Source organism: Chrysemys picta, chromosome 7, assembly GCF_011386835.1.
Source record: "Chrysemys picta bellii isolate R12L10 chromosome 7, ASM1138683v2, whole genome shotgun sequence".
Lineage (NCBI taxonomy): Eukaryota > Metazoa > Chordata > Testudines > Emydidae > Chrysemys > Chrysemys picta.
Genome location: NC_088797.1, coordinates 59,514,299 through 59,533,172, shown reverse-complemented (window position 1 = coordinate 59,533,172; position 18,874 = coordinate 59,514,299). Strand labels below are relative to the sequence as shown.

At 44.6% G+C, this 18,874-nt stretch overlaps 1 protein-coding gene across 10 annotated transcripts in view; it reads left to right on the top strand.

Moving 5' to 3' along the window:
- Nucleotides 1–18,874, top strand: part of MARCHF8 (membrane associated ring-CH-type finger 8) — a 193,980-nt gene that overhangs the window by 148,424 nt on the left and 26,682 nt on the right. Inside the window, exon 1 of one of the 10 annotated variants that reach the window (XM_065553337.1) lies at nt 14,982–16,397. The exons of the other annotated variants lie outside the window; for them this stretch is intronic. Within the exon in view, the coding sequence (XP_065409409.1) occupies nt 16,263–16,397 (135 nt within the window). The 5' untranslated portion in view covers nt 14,982–16,262. Of the gene's footprint in view, nt 1–14,981; nt 16,398–18,874 lie in introns of those variants that run through there. 10 annotated transcript variants of the gene reach the window in all.

Genomic DNA, 18,874 nt, shown 5'->3' with positions numbered 1-18,874 from the left:
GGGTAGGTGGCCGTTTAATATTTGAGTGCTCTGCCCTCTGCAGATGACACACGGGAGATGATCCCTTCCCCACAGAGTTTACAGTCTAAGGAGTAGATTGTCACTTTGCAATCTGCCCTGAATAAGGGGTGCAATGTAATTGTACCACCCGAGGAACAGACCAAGGCGGGAGCAATGACTCTGAGAGGCTTTATCAGTAGCAGGTTACAGTCCCCTCCCACCATGCTGGCTCAGCTCTGAAAGTCAATGAACTGAGGCCGGGGGATTGGAGTCAAGGCTCTGCTCATTCCCTGGCCCTGCCCACCCACTCCCCGCCCAGAGGAAGTTTGTTGTCAACGAAGCACGATATTTGTTCCCTGGATCAATGTCTACAGTTACGCTAACACATGTATGCTTGTTACATGGGACTCAGCTCAGTTAGCAGCAGGACTTTCCACAAAGGCTTAAGGCAAAGTAACTCGACATTTATAGGCTGAGGCAAACAACTGAAATATACAGCTTACACACCACCTTATGTATTTTTTGACATCTGTTTGTTACCTCCCTTTGTTCCTGATATCTTGCTCAAAACATCCCTATTAATCATTCTGTCAAACCATCTTATCTTGCACTAGATTGGGATGTATCTGTACTAACCTTGAAATGTACAGTAGAACCTCAGAGTTACGAACACCTCGGGAATGGAGGTTGTTTGTATCTCTGAACAAAACATTATGGTTTTTCTTTCAAAAGCTTACAGCTGAACATTGACTTAATAGAACTTTGAAGCTACTATGCAGAAGAAAAATGCTGCTTTTAACCATCTTAATTTAAATGAAACAAGCACAGAAACATTTTCCTTATCTTGTCAAATTTTTTTAAACTTTCCCCTTATTTTTTTGAAGTAGTTTATGTTTAACACAGTACTGTACTGTATTTGCCTTTTTTTTTTCTTTTTTTTTTTTCCCCTCTGCTGCTCCCTGAATGCATACTGCCGGTTCCAAATGAAGAGTGTGGTTGACTGGTCATTTGATAACTCTGGTGATAGTTAGGTATAACTATCTAATACCTAAAACGCTAGCAACAACTCTACCAAATCATAAACTTATAAACATATACTTAGATACTTGGCCTAACTTTAATTCATGGCCTCTGGTTCCGGCCTCAGATCTTGTACCTAGTGCTCCAGGCTCTCTTTGCCACATTCCCCTGCGTTTTGTCTTTTTTGGGGGGAGGGTGTTTACCCATCATCCTGGAAAAACATAGTGCATGGATTGAATATGACCCAGTGATCATATACACTGTTTCTTGGCTGTTTTGCTTTGCCCATCCATAGATTCATGCCCCAGATGTCTAATGGTCTGCATGTTCCCTTGTACGACCTGTAGACAGTTTTCTTTTTCCAAATATTCTTAGTTCCATATGCTGGGCCTGGGAGTGTTAGGTTTGGGACTCCATATGAGGGATATAGTTTTAAATTCATTTTTAAAAACCAGGATAGGCACTATTACAATATAGCCTACAGTTTTATGTACATGAGTAAAACAGGAATTTGCAATAGTGACATCACAATTGAGGCCTTTGTATATACATTTTTATAATTAGTTATTACACGGTACTCTACATCCATGTTATAGTTTGCCCTTACTGCTGGTTGCCACCATCTAGGAAGTTTCTCTCTTCCATTGGATTGGCCTGAGTTATTGTGGCCATGCAGTGAAGTTGTGATGTCAACAACTTTCCTGGCATAACAAGCTGGATGTGGAGCTCTTTAGGTTTGCATCGCTCTGTGATACTCCAGTAGTTGATGTAGATCCAGTTGCTTCTTGTAGATGCTGTTTTCCAGATAACTTACTGAATGGACAGTAACCAGTTTAACAGATATTGCTGTCAGGATTCAATATTGGTAATTTGATACTAAACAAAATTGTTTTGAATAGTATGCGTCTTAGTTAGAATGTAGTATTACTGACCACAAATTATGACTGGGTGCTAACAAAACAAACAAACAAACAAAAAAGTCTATACAAATGGTAAATAACATACAGCAGTGCTATGCTGAGTTGGTCAGACTCAAATGCAGGGGGATGAATGCAGAGTACATCACAGCTCCAGAGTTATACAGAAAACTTCTCCCTTTGTATACATTACACATCTCATTGTCTTTCTGTGCATTGCATCACACATTGCAGGAACCAATCCCTGTGCAGCATGCGCTGTCCACTCACTGAACATGATTCAACTTCCTCTTTACCTCATCTCTGCATTCTCTGTAATGGACAAGGGTCCTAAGGGTGCAAAGAGATTGGTCACCAGTGACTCCCAGTCGGTGTTGTCTGTCACGGCCTCTCTCACATTCTCCTGTATCTTCACACTTGGCCATAGGGCATGGGTCCCAATCTGAGTCAGAGAGGTGAGGTTCAGACAAAACCCATCCAGGCTCCCCTGGCATGGTTTTGTCCCCACTGAAAAGCTGTGATATCCGGATTCCAGAGCACATACTGTGTACCGGAGCTGTACCACCTCCTCCACTCTCACTTTAATGACTTGTTAGGCCCAACCTCCCTTGCTTGTGGTCAGGTTCATTTGGGCCAAACACTCACAGAACCATCTGTGCTTGATTCGTTTACAGCAGTCTGTGTTTATTTCATCTCCTTCTGTTGCCATCTCCACAGTGGATAATGCTGTTTATAAGTCTATTGTACCCATACTGTTAACATATACCAATTCTTTAGGACACCCTGTCCATCTGGGAATAGTACTCCTGTTATAATTGGCACAGTCAAGTTATTAATTTCATGTGGTTCTCAGGGTCCAGGACCTTCTAGCCTTGCAAATTGCAAATATTTTTTTCCAGTGGTATGAATTCCTTTTTCCACTCATATGATCCAGGTAAGTGTGCTGTTTTAACAACCTTGATCACGTCCCCTTTTTTTTAATGGCTTGACCTAATCCATCAATTAGTGAGATAATTTTAAAATTTAATTTCTTAATATTTGCTAATTTCATAGGGAGACCTGAACTCCCTGTGTCACCCAGTATGGTTGTCACAGTGTCCCTGCTGGCTCTACAGCTGGGTTCTGTTTACCTACACGTCCACCAATCATTTTGGGCCTACTAAAATAGAATTGTTTTGCCTAGAAAAACCCCAGACTTGCTTATATGCCACAACATTCAATATTTCTTTACCAATTTGCTTTTTTCTTGCCTTTATATTGTTCTCTGCAATTAGTTGGTTAATTTTTACTTGTATTTGGTTAAATAGTTTAGCAATGTCACCCACATTGTAAATGGTGTACTGTTTCTTCAGTAACCAAGCCCTAAATACCATGAATTACAGGTTCAGAGAAAGTTTCCGCTGTCTGGTGGTCACAATAGTTAATGTTCTGTGATAAGCGCATATATCCAAATATATTTTTATATCACCCCTGTTTCAATAGGTCTCCAGATTCAAATAATCTTGAAATGTAACCCATAATTGCATCTAGATTTTGGAGACTTCTATTTTGAGAGATACCAGACTGTAGAACGGGGTTCTAAAATTGGGGGTCGGGACAAGGTTATTACATGGGAGGTCGTGAGCTATCAGCCTCCACCCCAAACCCTGCTTTGCCTCCCACATTTATAATGGTGTTAAATAGATAAAAAAGTGTTTTTAATTTATATGGGGGAGGGGTCGCACTCAGAGGCTTGCTATGTGAAAGGGATCACCACTACAAAAGTTTGAGAAGCATTACTAGAGTAATCTTTTGCCCAACCCTTGAGTCTTGTGCACGTTCCTGATAAATGCTAGTATATTAATTAACAAAGAAGTATACAGCAGTAATACAGTTGCTTTTACAAAGTAGCCAAATTCATCCATATTTCAATGTAACCCTTCTGCCAGTCAGAGCTGGCAGCAGCAAGGGCTGGGTTCAGTATGTAGGGGTTCCTTTTTAACAGTACAACACAAAACCAGCTCGAACCCCCATCCAGTGACCGGGGACAATTAGACACCACCACCTGGGCACCTCTAAGAGTCAATACTTCCCCTGTCGCAAGGACCGAGTCTGAGTATAGCAAAAACTTTTAATAAAAGAAGGGAAGTAACCCATCATTAACTTGGGAAAACACGGCAAACGGGGTTCATAAACATAAACCATGAGTAAAAGATCCACCCCCAAGTAAGTTGGGCAGTGTCCTTTTCCCTTAGGTTCTTAAGTCCAGCAATCAAAAGTCCATTTAACATGCCTGTCCCTTCTCTGCACCCCACTCTCAGTTGTTGTCCTTGGACAGTGCAGACCCAGAGTTCAGAGGTGCATCTGCAGAATTCACCTCCTGCCCTGGTTGGAGGGGGGAAAGAAGGCACCTTACTTGCTCCGCTGCCCGGGCACTTGCTTGCCGCGTTTCCCTGCCAGTCGCCCTGATGGCCGATGGCCACACCTCTTTGCCAGGCTCCAATGCTTTCTGCCAGCTGCCCTGCTAGCCGATCACTGCACCTCTCTAGGGGGCTCCGCTCTGGCCCTCTCCACCAGCTGCCTTGCCAGCCAATTGCCGCACCTCTCTGCGGGACTCCCCTCCAGGCCCCTCCACTGTCTGATTGCTGCATCTCTCCAGTGGCCGCACTGGCAGCCGATTGTTGAGATGTCTTCAGACCCCACCATTTCACACAGCTCTCAGTTATTACTGTTCTCAGTGATCTCAGCTGTTAGTGGGGGAGCCTTATTGCTGGTGCACACTAGGCAGTCTCTTGTATCAGAGACACTGTTCCAAAGCAGGTCTAATACTCAGACCTAAGTATCAGTGGTTTTACCTCTGTGGTGTGTAACAAGACTCTCAATTGAGTCTAAATTAGCTCTGATATTACAGTGAAGAGTGGAAGAGTCAAATGGTGTCTATGACCCTTAAGCAGGGACCATCTACAAATACCTGTCCCTACCCTCTCTGGGCTTTGGCACCCATATCCCCTGCCTAGTGAGTGTTGTTTAGTTGAGGGTGAGTCCATCAAGTGGAAAATGCCAAGTACAGTTCTGCTGCCCTTGATTCCCATTAACAAGGATAACAACCTTTTATTACTCCTGCCCCAATAACAAGGAGACTGGGGATCTAAGACCAGCCAAAAGTGATCATTTGGGCAAGCAGTCCCATCATGCTGAGCACCTCGGCAGGGTGGGTGTGTCCATGCAAACGAGATCAGCTCCTGAAGTCCTCTTCCACAGCTCACCACTAGATGTCAGAGGAGAGCTCATTCAAACTTTGCTTACATCAGTAATAAAGATTTAAAACCACAGGCACATGAACTTATTTTGCTCCATAAAATACATTTGCAGAAGCAATTTGATGCCTGCTAGATTGCCACTCGCGGATAGATTTCAGTCTATTGCAGAAGGCCTAAATAACACCCTCTGCACAATTTAAGCCCTATGTTAAGAGTTAAAATAATATAATAATAGTGGTAAAACGGTATGAAAGACTTCACACTGGGGAAAGTTCTCCCTACATGTGTTTGTGAGCAAGAGGCTGATTTTGAAGGTCTTTATATATTGCTGAATTCAGAGCAATCGATGCATACTGTACTTAAGTCTCAAAACTGCTCCTGTTGCAGAATACAGAAATGAGTTTTGCCATGGAATTCAGTGGAAGCTGAATCAGTACAGAGGTGCACAAACATCTGCCAACACCTAAGGATATGCCTGTGCTTTGAGCTGGGAGTGTGATTCCCAGCTCGAGGATGCAAACCCATCTAGCTCTGTTAGAGCAAATACACTAAAAATACAGTGTCACCACTGTGACACAAACTGCAGGAAGGGCTAGCTTAGGGTCTCAGATGTGTAGGTTAGGGTTACCATTCGTCCGGGGAATGACCGGCTTTTTGAGCTAAAAATAGCGTCCGGGGGGAATTTGTAAATGGCCGGACTTCCTCCCCCCCCGCATGCAGAGCACACGCGGCTAACCGTGCAGCCGGACGGATGGTGCCACTTACATGGGGCTCCGACAGCCAGAGAGAGCTCCTCCTCCTCCCCCCTGCAGCAGAAATCACTCCCTCACTCCCTCCCTGTATTCGCAGATCAGCTCCGGCAGTCTGGAGCTCCTCCCCCACTGCTGCCCAGCGTGCCGGGACGAGCGGCTCAGGCAGTTCCTGAGCAAGTTCACCGAGACATTAGGCCAACAACAAGGGGGCCAGGGGGTCGGAGAAGGGGCAGGGAGGTTTTGGAGGGGGCAGTCAAGAGACAGGGGGGAAGGGTCGGGAGTTCGGGGGGGGGGCTTTCTGGGGGTGTGGATAAGGTTTTGGGCAGTCAGGGTACAGGTAGGGGGTAGGGTCCTGGGGGGCATTTGGGGGGGGTCTTAGGGGGGCAGTTAGGGGACAAGGAACAGGGAGGCTTAGGTAGGGGGTGGAGTCCTGGGAGGCAGTTAGGGGCAGGGGTCCCAGGAGGGGGCAGTCAGGGGACAAGGAGCAGGGGGAGGGTTGGGGGTTCTGAGGGGGGGAAGTGGGAGGGGCAGGGGCGGGGCTAGGGCAGGGGCGGGGCTAGGGCAGGGCTCCTCCCGTCCTCTTTTTTGCTTGCTGAAATATGGTAACCCTAGTGTAGGTACTTGGGGTGGCTAGCCTGTCCTTCCACTCATGCTGCCATGTTTACACTCTATTCGAGTGCACTAGCTCAATTGGAGCTAGCATGAGTCTGTCTCCTTGAGCTGGAAATTGCACCCCAGGCTCAAAGTGTAGACATACCCAGATAGAGGAACATACAGACATGGTGTAACTTACAAAAGCTGCCAGTTGTGCTTGTGCATGCAGAGCTGGACCCAAGTTGCAAAATTAAATTCCAGATGTAAATGTCCCCAAAGCTTAGGAGTGAGCTGGTCTGATGTTTTGGTTTGGCTCATAATAGAGAGAGGAGCCAGCTGCAAAGTTGAGATCTGGATCCAAAATTCCCCACAGTTCAGGGTGTTTGGATTCAGGATTTTGGTTCCAGCCCTCTTCTATTCACAGGAGCGGATTTTTTTCCAACGATAGAACAGTGGGTGCTGTGTACTGTCAGGATTGCTAAATAGGTAGTTCATACCACAGCACTTATATCATTTCCACAAACTTATAGTTCAGGTATTCAGTTTGCTTCTTTGTTTGTTATATTATTTACTGTTAAACCTAAATCCATTTAATGGCTGATGCCTGCACTAGACACATACCTAATGGAAATAAAACCAACACCGTTTTTCTTTTTTGACTTGCACATCAATGCTCAGTGCCTGGATCTGGTTTTCTTTGAATTCTAAGCAAAGTAAAGGTTTTCTTGGTGTCTCCTTGGTGACTGTGTTTGTTTCAGGAATTGTGAGTGGGTGTGAATGTATGAGGTGGTAATATATAGTTGCATGGCTTTTGTGGTTTTGAATTGGACATTATTTGTCCTTAGCAATCTTAACAGTTGAGCAGAGCTTTCTGTATGTTTTGGGGTCCAAACTTGCACTTTTGAAGTTCTCAAAGTCCCATGGACTTCACTGGAAGTTTAGGGTGCCTTAGCAATGCCATATCAGTCCCTAAAGGCTATAGGGATCAGTGGGATCCTAAACCCTGTTGTAGCTTTCACAAAGAGAGTTGTGTTATGAGCACCACTCATTAGCAAGTGGACAATTCAGAAAGCTGAAGATTGCAACTTTTATGAGAAATTGTTGCTATAACAAAAATACGTTTTTTCTTGTGTAATATTGTGAAGAGTATAGAATTCTAATGAAGTCAGAAGAAAAGTTTATTTGGCAATTCTGAGAGCGAGAGAAGTTGCTTTCCACGTTAATAATCTTGATTTGATATGCCTGATTCCAAGTTTAATGTCTGGCCTTGCAAAGGGCACTGTATTAGGCCTTAGGCATGTACTTGGAAGCCAGTGTTTCCTAATGGCGAGAGCACAGGACTAGGATGCAGGAGACAAGGTTCTGTTCCCACTTCTGCCATTGGTCTGCTGGGTGACCTTGGACAAATAATTACCCCTCCTTGTGCCTCAGTTTCCTCATCTGTAAAATGGGGATAATGATACTGACCTCCTTTTTAAAGCACTTTGAGATCTATGGATGAAAAGTGCTGTATAAGAGCACTATATATTTAGGACCAGATTTGCCAATTTTACACCAGTGTAACTAGGTGAGTAGAATTACTGATGTAACAGACTGGTAAATCAGGCCCTTCATATGCTTATAGGTCATTTCATGCATGTGACATTTAATTTATGGCTAGTGGAAACTTATTAGTCATAAACTGTTAATGTTTTAATATATGCTGTTCTATGTGCAGTAGTCAAATAACACTGCTCTACAGCCAAAATGCTTCTGAAATAAATGTAGTCAAACTTTACTATTTGTGGGTCACTGAGAACGAAAATGATGCTTAAAATTGTTGATTGGCTCTAGTTTTCAAGATATGCTATTGGGTCAGTATATACGACCCTTGACTTGGGAATGGCGGAGGATAAGTGAGTTATAAAGGGAAGGGATCTCAATTTAAACCAGAAATGACTAAAATACATCTTTGACTGGATCTATGAATAAATCTATGACTGGGTTTGGACAGTACTTGCTTTTTAGGCAAAACAATAAATGATGCAATCTGAAGCTGGTATTGCGTCATACATGATATGAATTGCATCATGTTATTTCTAGAAGTCATGGATGATGCAATCATAACGAAGCTTACATCACTCTGCTGAACAAATTGCCCTATATCAGCTCTAGAAATCATACAGTGTCGTGCTCTCTTATTTGTCAGTGTTTGATTTTGCAAAGGGACACATTTCTGTTTAGCCAAAGTGAGCAGAGATGCCTCGTACTTGTGTGAACAGTGCAGATAACTTCTGCTATGTTTGTGGTGAAGTCACTTTTGCATCACAAAAGCGCAGTATAACCACTATGGTTAAGAAAGCCTATCACCTTTATTTTGGCTGCAAAATAGGAGATCAGGACAAAAGGTGGGCTGCACACATATGCTGCAACACTTGTGCAACAAATCTTCGCCAGTGGTTGAACAGGAAAAGGAAATCTATGCCTTTTGCAGTGCCAATGATTTGGAGAGAGCCAACAGATCATACCAGCAATTGTTACTTCTGCTTGGTGCCTCCAGTTGGGAAAGGTGTGTCAAAGAAGGAAAAAGTGGACTGTGCATTATCCAAACATTTCATCAGCTATACGCCCAGTACCCCACGGAGAAGGACTGCCGGTTCCTGATGCACCAGAATCATTCTCACTTGAGTCAGACGAGGAAGAGGAAGAGGATGAAACTTCTGGTCCTGAACCATCAATGTCACAGGACCCACATTTTCTCCCATCCTCCTCCTCTGAACCACACCTCATAACACAAGGTGAACTGAATGACCTTGTCAGGGATTTGGAACTACCTAAGAGTAAGGCAGAGCTGTAGGGCTCTAGACTACAGCAGTGGAATCTCCTGGCAGGTGATGTTAGGGTTTCCATGTTCCATGACCGTCAAAAGGATCTTGTCCCATTCTTCTTCATGGAAGGTGATCTTGTAGCCTACAACAACATTGATGGTGTGATGGCAGCCCTCAACATCGTTCATGATCCAGATGAGTGGAGACTGTTCATTGATTCATCGAAGGCAAGTCTTAAAGCTGTTTTACTGCATAATGGCAATGTTTTGCCATCAATTCCAGTTGGTCATGCAGTCCATATGAAGGAAACCTATGACAACATGAAACAACTTTTGAGGTGCATAAACTATGACCAACATCAGTGGCAGCTTTGTGGCGATTTGAAGGTTGTTGCTCTCTTGCTTGGTCTGCAGACTGGATACACAAAGTACTGCTGTTTTCTCTGCGAATGGGATAGTCGTGCAAGAGATTCCCACTACATCAAGAAAGATTGGCCACTCTGACAGTCATTGGAGCCTGGGAGGAAAAGTGTTCAGCATCCACCACTTGTTGAATCAAGGAAGATTTTGTTATCACCCTTACACATCAAGCTGGGTCTGATGAAGAACTTTGTCAAGGCCATTGACAAAACACAAGCAGCTTTCAAGTACCTCCGTGGAAAATTTCCAAGGTTAAGTGAAGGTGTCTTTGTTGGTCCTCAGATTCGTGAACTTCTTCGAGATGATGCATTTGACCATGCACTGCGTGGCAAGGAAAAGACGGCATGGAAAGCCTTCCAGTTAGTGGCAATAAATTTTCTCAGAAACAACAAGGCAGACAACTACAGGTTGTTGGTGGAAAACCTCCTTAAGGCATACAAAAGCCTTGGTTGCAACATGTCACTAAAGATACATTTTTTGCACTCTCATCTAGATTTTTTTTCCACCGAACTGCGGAGCAGTGAGCGACGAGCACGGCGAGCGATTTCACCAGGACATTGCAACAATGGAGAAACGCTATCAGGGCAAATGGAGCCCATCAATGCTTGCAGACTATTGCTGGACAGTGACAAGAGATGCTCCATTTAATGAATACAAGGGACAAGCCAAGAAGCGCCGAGTAGACATTGAATAGGACTAAACTATGTACATAATAGTTTTTTGCCTTTTGTTTCATAATAAATTTTATTTATATAACCTTTTTGCTGATCTTTAAAGTGTTACGTAAACAGGACAGGTGAAGTATTATCATGTAAAGCAACCATAAACACATGAAAAGATCTAGGTTTACAATTTATGATTAAAACTCTACTATCTACACAATATACATAGACATAAAAAGTAAAAACTTAAATATATTAGAAACAATAGCCTATCAGTTGTTTTAATTGTCATATTTGAATTCAGCACATCAAAATACATAATAAATAGCACATTTTATCTCTGAAGCAGACAACGTCTCAAAAATTGTAGACCAGTGTAATATACAGCTGATTAAGAACTTGTCCTCGTTGGCTGTGGATTTCTAAATTATTATCATTAATCCTGAAGTCCCTCTGTACAGTACCAGTCACTCATGGTGTAATTCAGAGGTCCCCAATCTGTGGGTATCCCCCCCAGGGGGGCACTGAGGAATGTTGCGGGAGGTGGCTGGAGTCCAGGCCAGCTCCCCCCTCCCGAGGGGGGCAGGGAGAGAGTGCCACCCTGCTCCATGCCTGGCCCTGACCCCGGTTGCACCCCTGTCTACGTCCCCACCTCCCAGAGCCATGGCCGTGCTCCTGGCCCCAGCTCTAAGGGTTGGGGGAGGGGGTACAAACAGGGGAAAAGGGGAGTGTAAGGTAAAAAGTTTGGGGACCACTGGTGTAATAGCTCAGAACTTGATTCTGCATTGCTTCTAAGCAGTTCCATTCTAGTCCATGCCTTGGCTGAAACACCCAGATGTATTTAATGTGTTGTTTTATGGATTTAAATGAAAACACTAAGGATAAAGAATGTTATTAGGCTTGGAAAGATTACATTTTTATCAGTAAATGTCAGTAAACATCAATTTCACCATACACACACAAACCAGTATAAAAATATTTCAATCTATGATAATCAAAATGTGTAGATAGACAAAGCAAGAAAAATGCTGCTTGAGAACTTCTTAGTTTGATTTTAAGGATATTTATTTTGTGTACTTTGACATGTGATGTTGATTATTTGTGTTTTAACAGTTACAAAAATTTAATTTTTTGAATCTCAACAATTACTGTCACTAAATAATTGTCTGATCCCCCTCATTGTCTGACATTCCCTATAATTCCCCACAACTATGAAAATTTAAATAATAAAAATAGAAAAGAAAATGCTTCAAAATAAACATCTGTATTTGTAAAAGTTATTTAAAAAAATCAAATTTGTCAAGACTAAATATTATGCAGGGATACGATGGAAAGTGATAACTGCTCCTTTGGAGCCACAAACAATGCATGGTATGATTCTGTAAAAACTCTTACCCTATTGACAGGTTTCAGAGTAGCAGCCGTGTTAGTCTGTATCCGCAAAAAAGAACAGGAGTACTTGTGGCACCTTAGAGACTAACAAATTCTTCTGTAGCCCACAAAAGCTTATGCTCTAATAAATTTGTTAGTCTCTAAGATGCACGACTACTCCTGTTCTTTTTACCCTATTGAGTAAATTTACTCATGTGTGTGCCTTTTGTAGGATTGACCGCTGGTTGTGTAAGAGTAACTGGGTTACAGAATTGCTGCCTTACTAACATGAGATCAGTGGATGTTGCATCATATTTGCAAGGACTGGGGATGGTCTAGCTGTTAGAGTGGGGGACTGGAAATGACGATACCTAATTTAAGTCCTAGCTCTGCTGCTGATTTGCTGTGATATCTTAGGTAAATCTTGTAACCTCTCTGTGCCTCAGTTTCCCCATCTGTAAAATGTCTGTAAAATGGCTGTGATCATGCCTACTTCCAAGAGCTGATTTTTAACAGTGAGGGTAATTAACCATTGAAACTTACCAGGTGTTGTGTTGGATTCTTCATCACTGGCAATTTTCAGATTGGAAGGTTTTTTAAAATATATGCTCAAATTCAAACAAGAATTAATTCAGGGAAATCCTATGGCCTGTGTTACACCGGAGACCAGACTAGAAGACCATAGCGGGCCCTTCTGGCCTTTGGATCTAGGAATGTATATTGAAACAGCTCCAAAATAGTGTGCAGTAAAGGCCTTGTCTTGCTGCCATTGGATTCAATGGCACATTGACATCATTCATGCAGGATCAGCCCGTTAATGAGTGTGTAACCGTAGCATACTTTTGGTGTTCTTAAAATAGGTAAAACCATCCGCCTGTTTACACAAAGGGCTAGATGGTGCCTAGGCATCCCTTTGTAGGAAAACGATACGATCTTGGTCCTCGCATTCCTGGTATGCAAGGCTAGTGTAGCCTGACACGGAGAGAGGAACGAGACTCCACAAAGGCAATGGAGGCAGCTGAGAGAAGAGACATGGCTCTACCATCCCTCCACACCAGCTGCCTATACTGACACCAGTACAAGGTCATACACAGAGCATATAAGTGTCCTTAGCTGGACATCATCTTTGCATTAAACCTAGAATAATTGATTTTTGTATGCCTTGCATCATGCATGGACGATCTGTGCACTTGTTCTGGTACCAGCAGCAATGTTTGGATGGCACGAGTTGGAGCACTTGAGGCAACCCCTTATGAAAGAAAATAGCAGTGGCCTCTCAGGCCTCCACTATCCTGGAGCCCCCAGAAGCACTGTTCCTGCCTCCAGCACAGTCCCTCTGGGCATGGCTTCTTGGATATGTCCCCTCCTCAGACCTCCAACCCAGGGTCGTCCTTACCCATACACAAAGTACGCAGCTGCGTAGGGCACCAGGAAATTTGGGACACCAAATTGCCCCAAATTTCCTGGTGCCCTACACAGCTGCGTGATGCTCCAGCGGCCAGCCCGATCCCCCGGCCGGCAGAACCGCCCAGGAAAGCTGCCCCGCCCCTGCCCCACCCCCACCCCCACTCCACCCATTCCCCAAAATCCACACCCCTGCTCCGCCCCTACACCGCCTCTTCCCATCTCTGCTCGGCCCCAACCCTGCCCCCACTCCACCCCTTCCCCTGAGGACTGCAGCAGGGGTTGGGCGCGCCCCACATTTACCGCGCAGCAGGAAGTGGAGCGACCTGGCCCCAACCCATTCCACTGGCTCCCTACCCCCCAAGTCCCAAGGTGGGGAGCCGCTGGCTTGTGCTGGGGGGAGGTTCCCCCTGCCCCCCAAGCCTGCTGAGGCCTGGGGCCAATCCCTCCCCCCCACCCCCCACGGGGAGCTGCATAGGGCACCAAAATGTCTAGGGACATCTCTGCTCCAACCCCAAAGCGGAGAATGGAGTCAAGCCACAATCTTGTCCTAAATGGTGAAAAATTTGGTGTGTGTGTTATGTTTGGGGGGGGGGGGGGGTTGACATAAGCAATTTCCAAGGCAATCTGGAAAGAATGTTAAACTCTGAACTCTTAGAGAATGCTTAACCTGTATGAAAACTCTGTTCAGATGTTTGATTCTTTAAATACAGCTTTTAAATTTTATAGTAACCCAACTAATGCTGCAGAGTAAACCTATTTATTCAAATCATGAAATGCTCTGCGCTGCCTTTATTAACCCCCTTGTAGCCCTCTGAGTTTGCAGACACTGTACTGTATAAGAGCAGCCATGTAACTGAAATAGCAAACATTGCATCTGATCAGCTATGCACTGAGTCAACACAAATGTTGAAATGCATGTGAACAGAAACAATGCACACATCTCTTGCAGTGACTCACAATTCTAACTGTTCTCTTGAGGCTCAGATTTAGCTGCCTGCTACTTATGCTCGGCATTATCCTTAAGTCTTGATTCAAAACCATTCACCATTTCAGAGATGATGCAATATAATAAACTTGCTGCCTTATTATTGCATGTCCTTCTCCCATCCCCAGCTCTCCTATGATGAACTGGAGGGAAAAGATTGGGTTGTTTTCCGGAGGCCAAAGTCCCAGATCAGCATCTAGCCAAGAGAGGGTGCTGAGCACTGGGCTAGGGAACCCTGCCAGAAGCAGCCGAAGGAGAGCAAAGGATGAGGTGTGGGAGGAGCCTCATGTGGAAATACTGGGGTTTGTGTAGCCATTTCCACACCAGGGGGCCTGGCTTTTGTCCAGGCCCCTCTCTGCTTTCTTTGTACAGTATTTAGAGCAGTGGTCATCAACCAGTAGATTGCAATCTCCAGCCACTAAAAGTCCGGTGGCGCAGTGGGGCTAAGACAGGCTCCCTGCCTGCTCTGACCCTGCGCCACTCCTGAAAGCGGCAGCATGTCCTGGGGGGAGAAGGGGGCTAGGGGAGGGGAGGCATCTCCATGCGCTGCTCCTGCCTGCAAGCAGCGCCCCCGCACCTCCCATTGGCCAGGAACAGGGAACTGCAGCCAATGGGAGCTGCGGGGGCGTGTGGAGCCACGTTTCCCCCCCCCCCCCCCCAGAGCCGCAGGGGTGTGTCTGCTGCTTCCAGGAGCGGCGTGGGGCTGGGGCAAGCAGGGAGCCTGTCTTAGCCCTGCTGCACCGCTTACCAGGAGCCGCCTGAGGTAAGTGCCGCTCAGCGGGAGCCTGTACCCCAGCCCTGAGCCCCCTCCTGGAGCCAGCATTCCATATCCCTTCCTGCACCCCAAATCCCTGCCCCAGCCCTGAGCCCCCTCCCAGAGCCAACACCCCATACCCCCTCCTGCACCCCAACCCTCTGCCCCAGCCCAGTGAAAGTGAGTGAGGGTGGAGGAGAGCAAGCGATAGAGGGAGGGGGAGAGGAAGTGGGCAGGGCCTCAGGAAACGGGTGGGGTAGATCCTGGGTTGCACTTAAATTAAAAAAGTGACCTTGTGCATAAAAAGGTTGGAGACTACTGATTTAGAGCATTCCATTAAAATCCGCTCTGATCCCTTAAGGTGAATCTCAGCTTGAGTCTTTCTTTCCTTTTATGTTTTGAATTAAATATTAGCAGCATTTCCGAGCACATTAAGCTAGTTAGGCCACCTACAAGATGAGATGTGAATATTTGTAACAGGAATCATTATAGAGAGGGCCAGATTCCAATCTCTAAGCTGTTTGTGTGAGGTAACTCCACTAACTGGAGTAGAGTTATTCATGAATTACATAGAATAAGTGGGCCAGATTCTGATCATTCCATTATCTTACATTAAACCAACGTTGTAGGTCTTTGTCTAGAAACCACCTTTGATGAATAACTGGCTTTCAGACAAGCCAGATAGGAAAGTAATTAAACTTCATGGAAGCCTCTTCTTCTAAACACAGATAACTAGTACCCCGAAATAAAGTCAGTGGTGCACAGTAGTTCAAGGAAGGTTTTTAATGTACTTGTGATTCAGGGTTTCTGACTTCAAACAAAGGAATTCTACTAATGAGGCGATTAAATTAGGTCACTAATGAAGTTAGTCTGTAAACAGTTTCCTTCAAATTAACTGTAGTGTTTCGCTTTGAAGTGTCTGATGGAGCCTGAAATGGCTGATGTAATATATGGAAATATCTCCAGGTCATCTATGTGCTGTCTTTTGTCTGGAGGGATAATTTGAAGGCAGTGGGGATGCTCTCCTTTCATAGTCCTTTCAGGGGTAATCTTTGAAAATGGTAATACTGGGATGGAAGCAAAGAAATCAAAAGTTCACTCTTTTAAAAAATGTAAATACTTTGTCTTTTCTGAAGGTCTATACAGCTGTAAAGCACACTGTAAAGTATTAAATTATTCTTAGGCTGAATGGCAGCCAGTGCAGATGCAAAGGGTAGCCTAAGCTTGCTATGAAATTTAAAATCCATTTAGGCTGTTCATCAGCTTGGAACAGATTTAGAAAAGCATATGTATACACACATGGGCTGTTGCCTAAAGCTTTGGTGGATTCAGTGAATGCTAGTCTATAGAAATGCAATCCAGATTTTTCAATCACTGAGCTTCTCTTGTATCCCATCAGATGACCAAGTCTTACTGAAAACAACTGCTACTCAAAGGTATTCTTTTCAAGTACCTGAGCCCTGGAAAAAGGTGGGTGTTGGGTGTGTATGTGTGGTTGCCTTTTTAAACAAAGCTGTTTTTTTCAGAGCTAGTGGGACAGTAGCTGGTAAAGCAGGCAGGAAGAAATCTATAATGTGAAGATTAAAATACGTTTGTATATTCTTTTTTTCCTGCCCCCAAGGCATGTAAGCTGGTGCTCAGGCGCCATGTGATAATACGCTTACATGTGTCGAATAATCCCCCAGTCTCTGGTGCTCTGTATTCAGGCACTGGATTCTCCATGTTAACTTCATTGTTTATGCAACTAAGAAGAGCATCTTCAAAAGGGAAATGTGGGGGAAGCAGCAGGGGAAGAGTAGAGTTCTCTCTCCTTTCATACTCCCTCTGTCCAAGAAGTGTATTTTGAGGCCATTTTAAAGACAGAGGGTCCAATTCTCTCCCTGTAGAGTATGAGTAGTTCTCATGGACTTCAATGGGAATTACTTATACCCTGGGAAGATGGTGCCTTACGCCCTCGGAGATTTTAGAAAGATAAATGGCCCACTTTCTAGTGCTTTATAAGTGGATATCACCACAATAAGCTCCCTCCAGAATCCTTCAGTAAGGTTTCCTTTTGGGAAGCCTGAGTGGAAGCTGACTTCAGCCTGATTCCAGTTTCAAGGAGAGTGCTTAGCCTTAGATGTGTAGATTGTATGGTATGGAAAGGAGCAAATGTGGAAAATAGTGTCCCAGTGACCCACTCCAGAAAAGTCTGTTACTTCAGAACCACTGCCGGGAGTACGGTGCAAAGCTGACTTCCCTGAAGGTTTCAGGTATATATTCCCTATTTTAATGTAGTGCTTCATTAGATGTCTAAATCCCTGCCCTGCTTCCCTGAAAAGACAGGAATGATAGTCTAAGGCCATGGCTATACTACAGGAACTATACTGGCATAGCTACGGTACCGTAGCTATGCCAGCATAACCCTGTAGTGTAGATGCAGCCTACACTGATGGAAAAGGTCTTTCCGTCAGTGCAGGAACATCATCTCACTGAACTCACAGAAGCATACTTCCGCCTACCTGGCTGCATCTGCATCAGGAGTTAGGCTGGCAAAGTTATGTCACTTGAGGGTGGTTTTTTGTACCCCTGATCAACATAGCTGTGTTGATCTGAATTTTAAGTGTAGTCCAGGCCTAAGATACTACTACTGCAATGACTTCAGAGCACACTTAGGATATACTAATTTTTCTTCGGCAGTGGGACTGAGTTATTCCAGCTATTCTGCTATGGTCTCCTGGTTTAGTTCTTGACCATTCTCCATCTCTGCAAGGCATTTATTCCAGGTACAGACTCTTCCATCAGTACATGCTTCTTACCATAGTTAAAAGGACCTATGCCTGATAGTAAGGGTTTACAGGACTGTGTTTTAATGCTCAATCCTGCTACTGTACTATCCAGCACTATGGTATCTGAGCCCTTGAAAACAACCTCTCAACTTCCACTCCTATGCCCCAGTCTACTTGGAGACCACCTGTATTTATGTTGGCTACTCCAAGCAATGGGAGGGGAAGTCTTTGGACATATAACACTGTGCATCACAAGTTCTCCTTATTCTTTATTAATTGCAGTAGCACCAAGGGACACCAACTGAGGATCGGAACCCCATCATGTTAGGCACTGTACAGATACACCATGAAAAGCCAGAGACCAGTGTCTGGGGATTGAACCATAACTAGAGTTTCCAGCCAATTTGTTTGTGTGTTTTGCTGTATTCAAATAAGCTGTGAATTCATTTCATGCTCATGAAGGCGAGGCGTTGACAGCGCCGGACTGAGCCAAGCAATTATGGTTATTCTGCAGTGTCTCCAAATAATTTATGAACGTATCCCTGGGGTTTAACACAAATCTCCTCTACCTTCCTTACTCTCAAGTTGCTGCATGTTTCATGGTAATTCTTAGAACAGAGCATTAAAATTGCTCATTGGTATTTAGAAATATGTTGATTGTTGTGAAGTTTGAAATCTGGTGATAATGAGTCTAAATATTTCTTTGATGATCTGTCTAACCTTTGTATTTCTACCATACTCATCACTGTGGCATATTACCCTGGGGGCCAAATCTTGTAGCACTTAAGGCAAAAGTCCCATTGGCTTCAATAGGAATTTTGCCCATGAAGGATTGCAGAGTCAGCGTAAGCATTTGTGGGACTAGTACCCAAGTCTCTAGAGCCTGGGACAGCTGATGTTCCCCCAGGAGGCCATGCAGAGCCATTAGGTGCCACAGACAGTCCTGCCCAAAGGGACCAGAGCGAGAGCACCCTGCAGCCTTCGATTGGCCCATGCTCACTGTTTAATCCTAGAGGGTGCCCTAGAAAGTTGTCTGGGCAACTACACAAACTTCTGACTTGCTGCAACTCCAGACCTCACCTTGCTTTCTGATATCCAGTCTCTGACCCCAGTCTGACCCTGACTCTTGCCTCCTGATTCCAGCATGCAATCGCTAACTTGCAGAGGGACAGTGGAGCC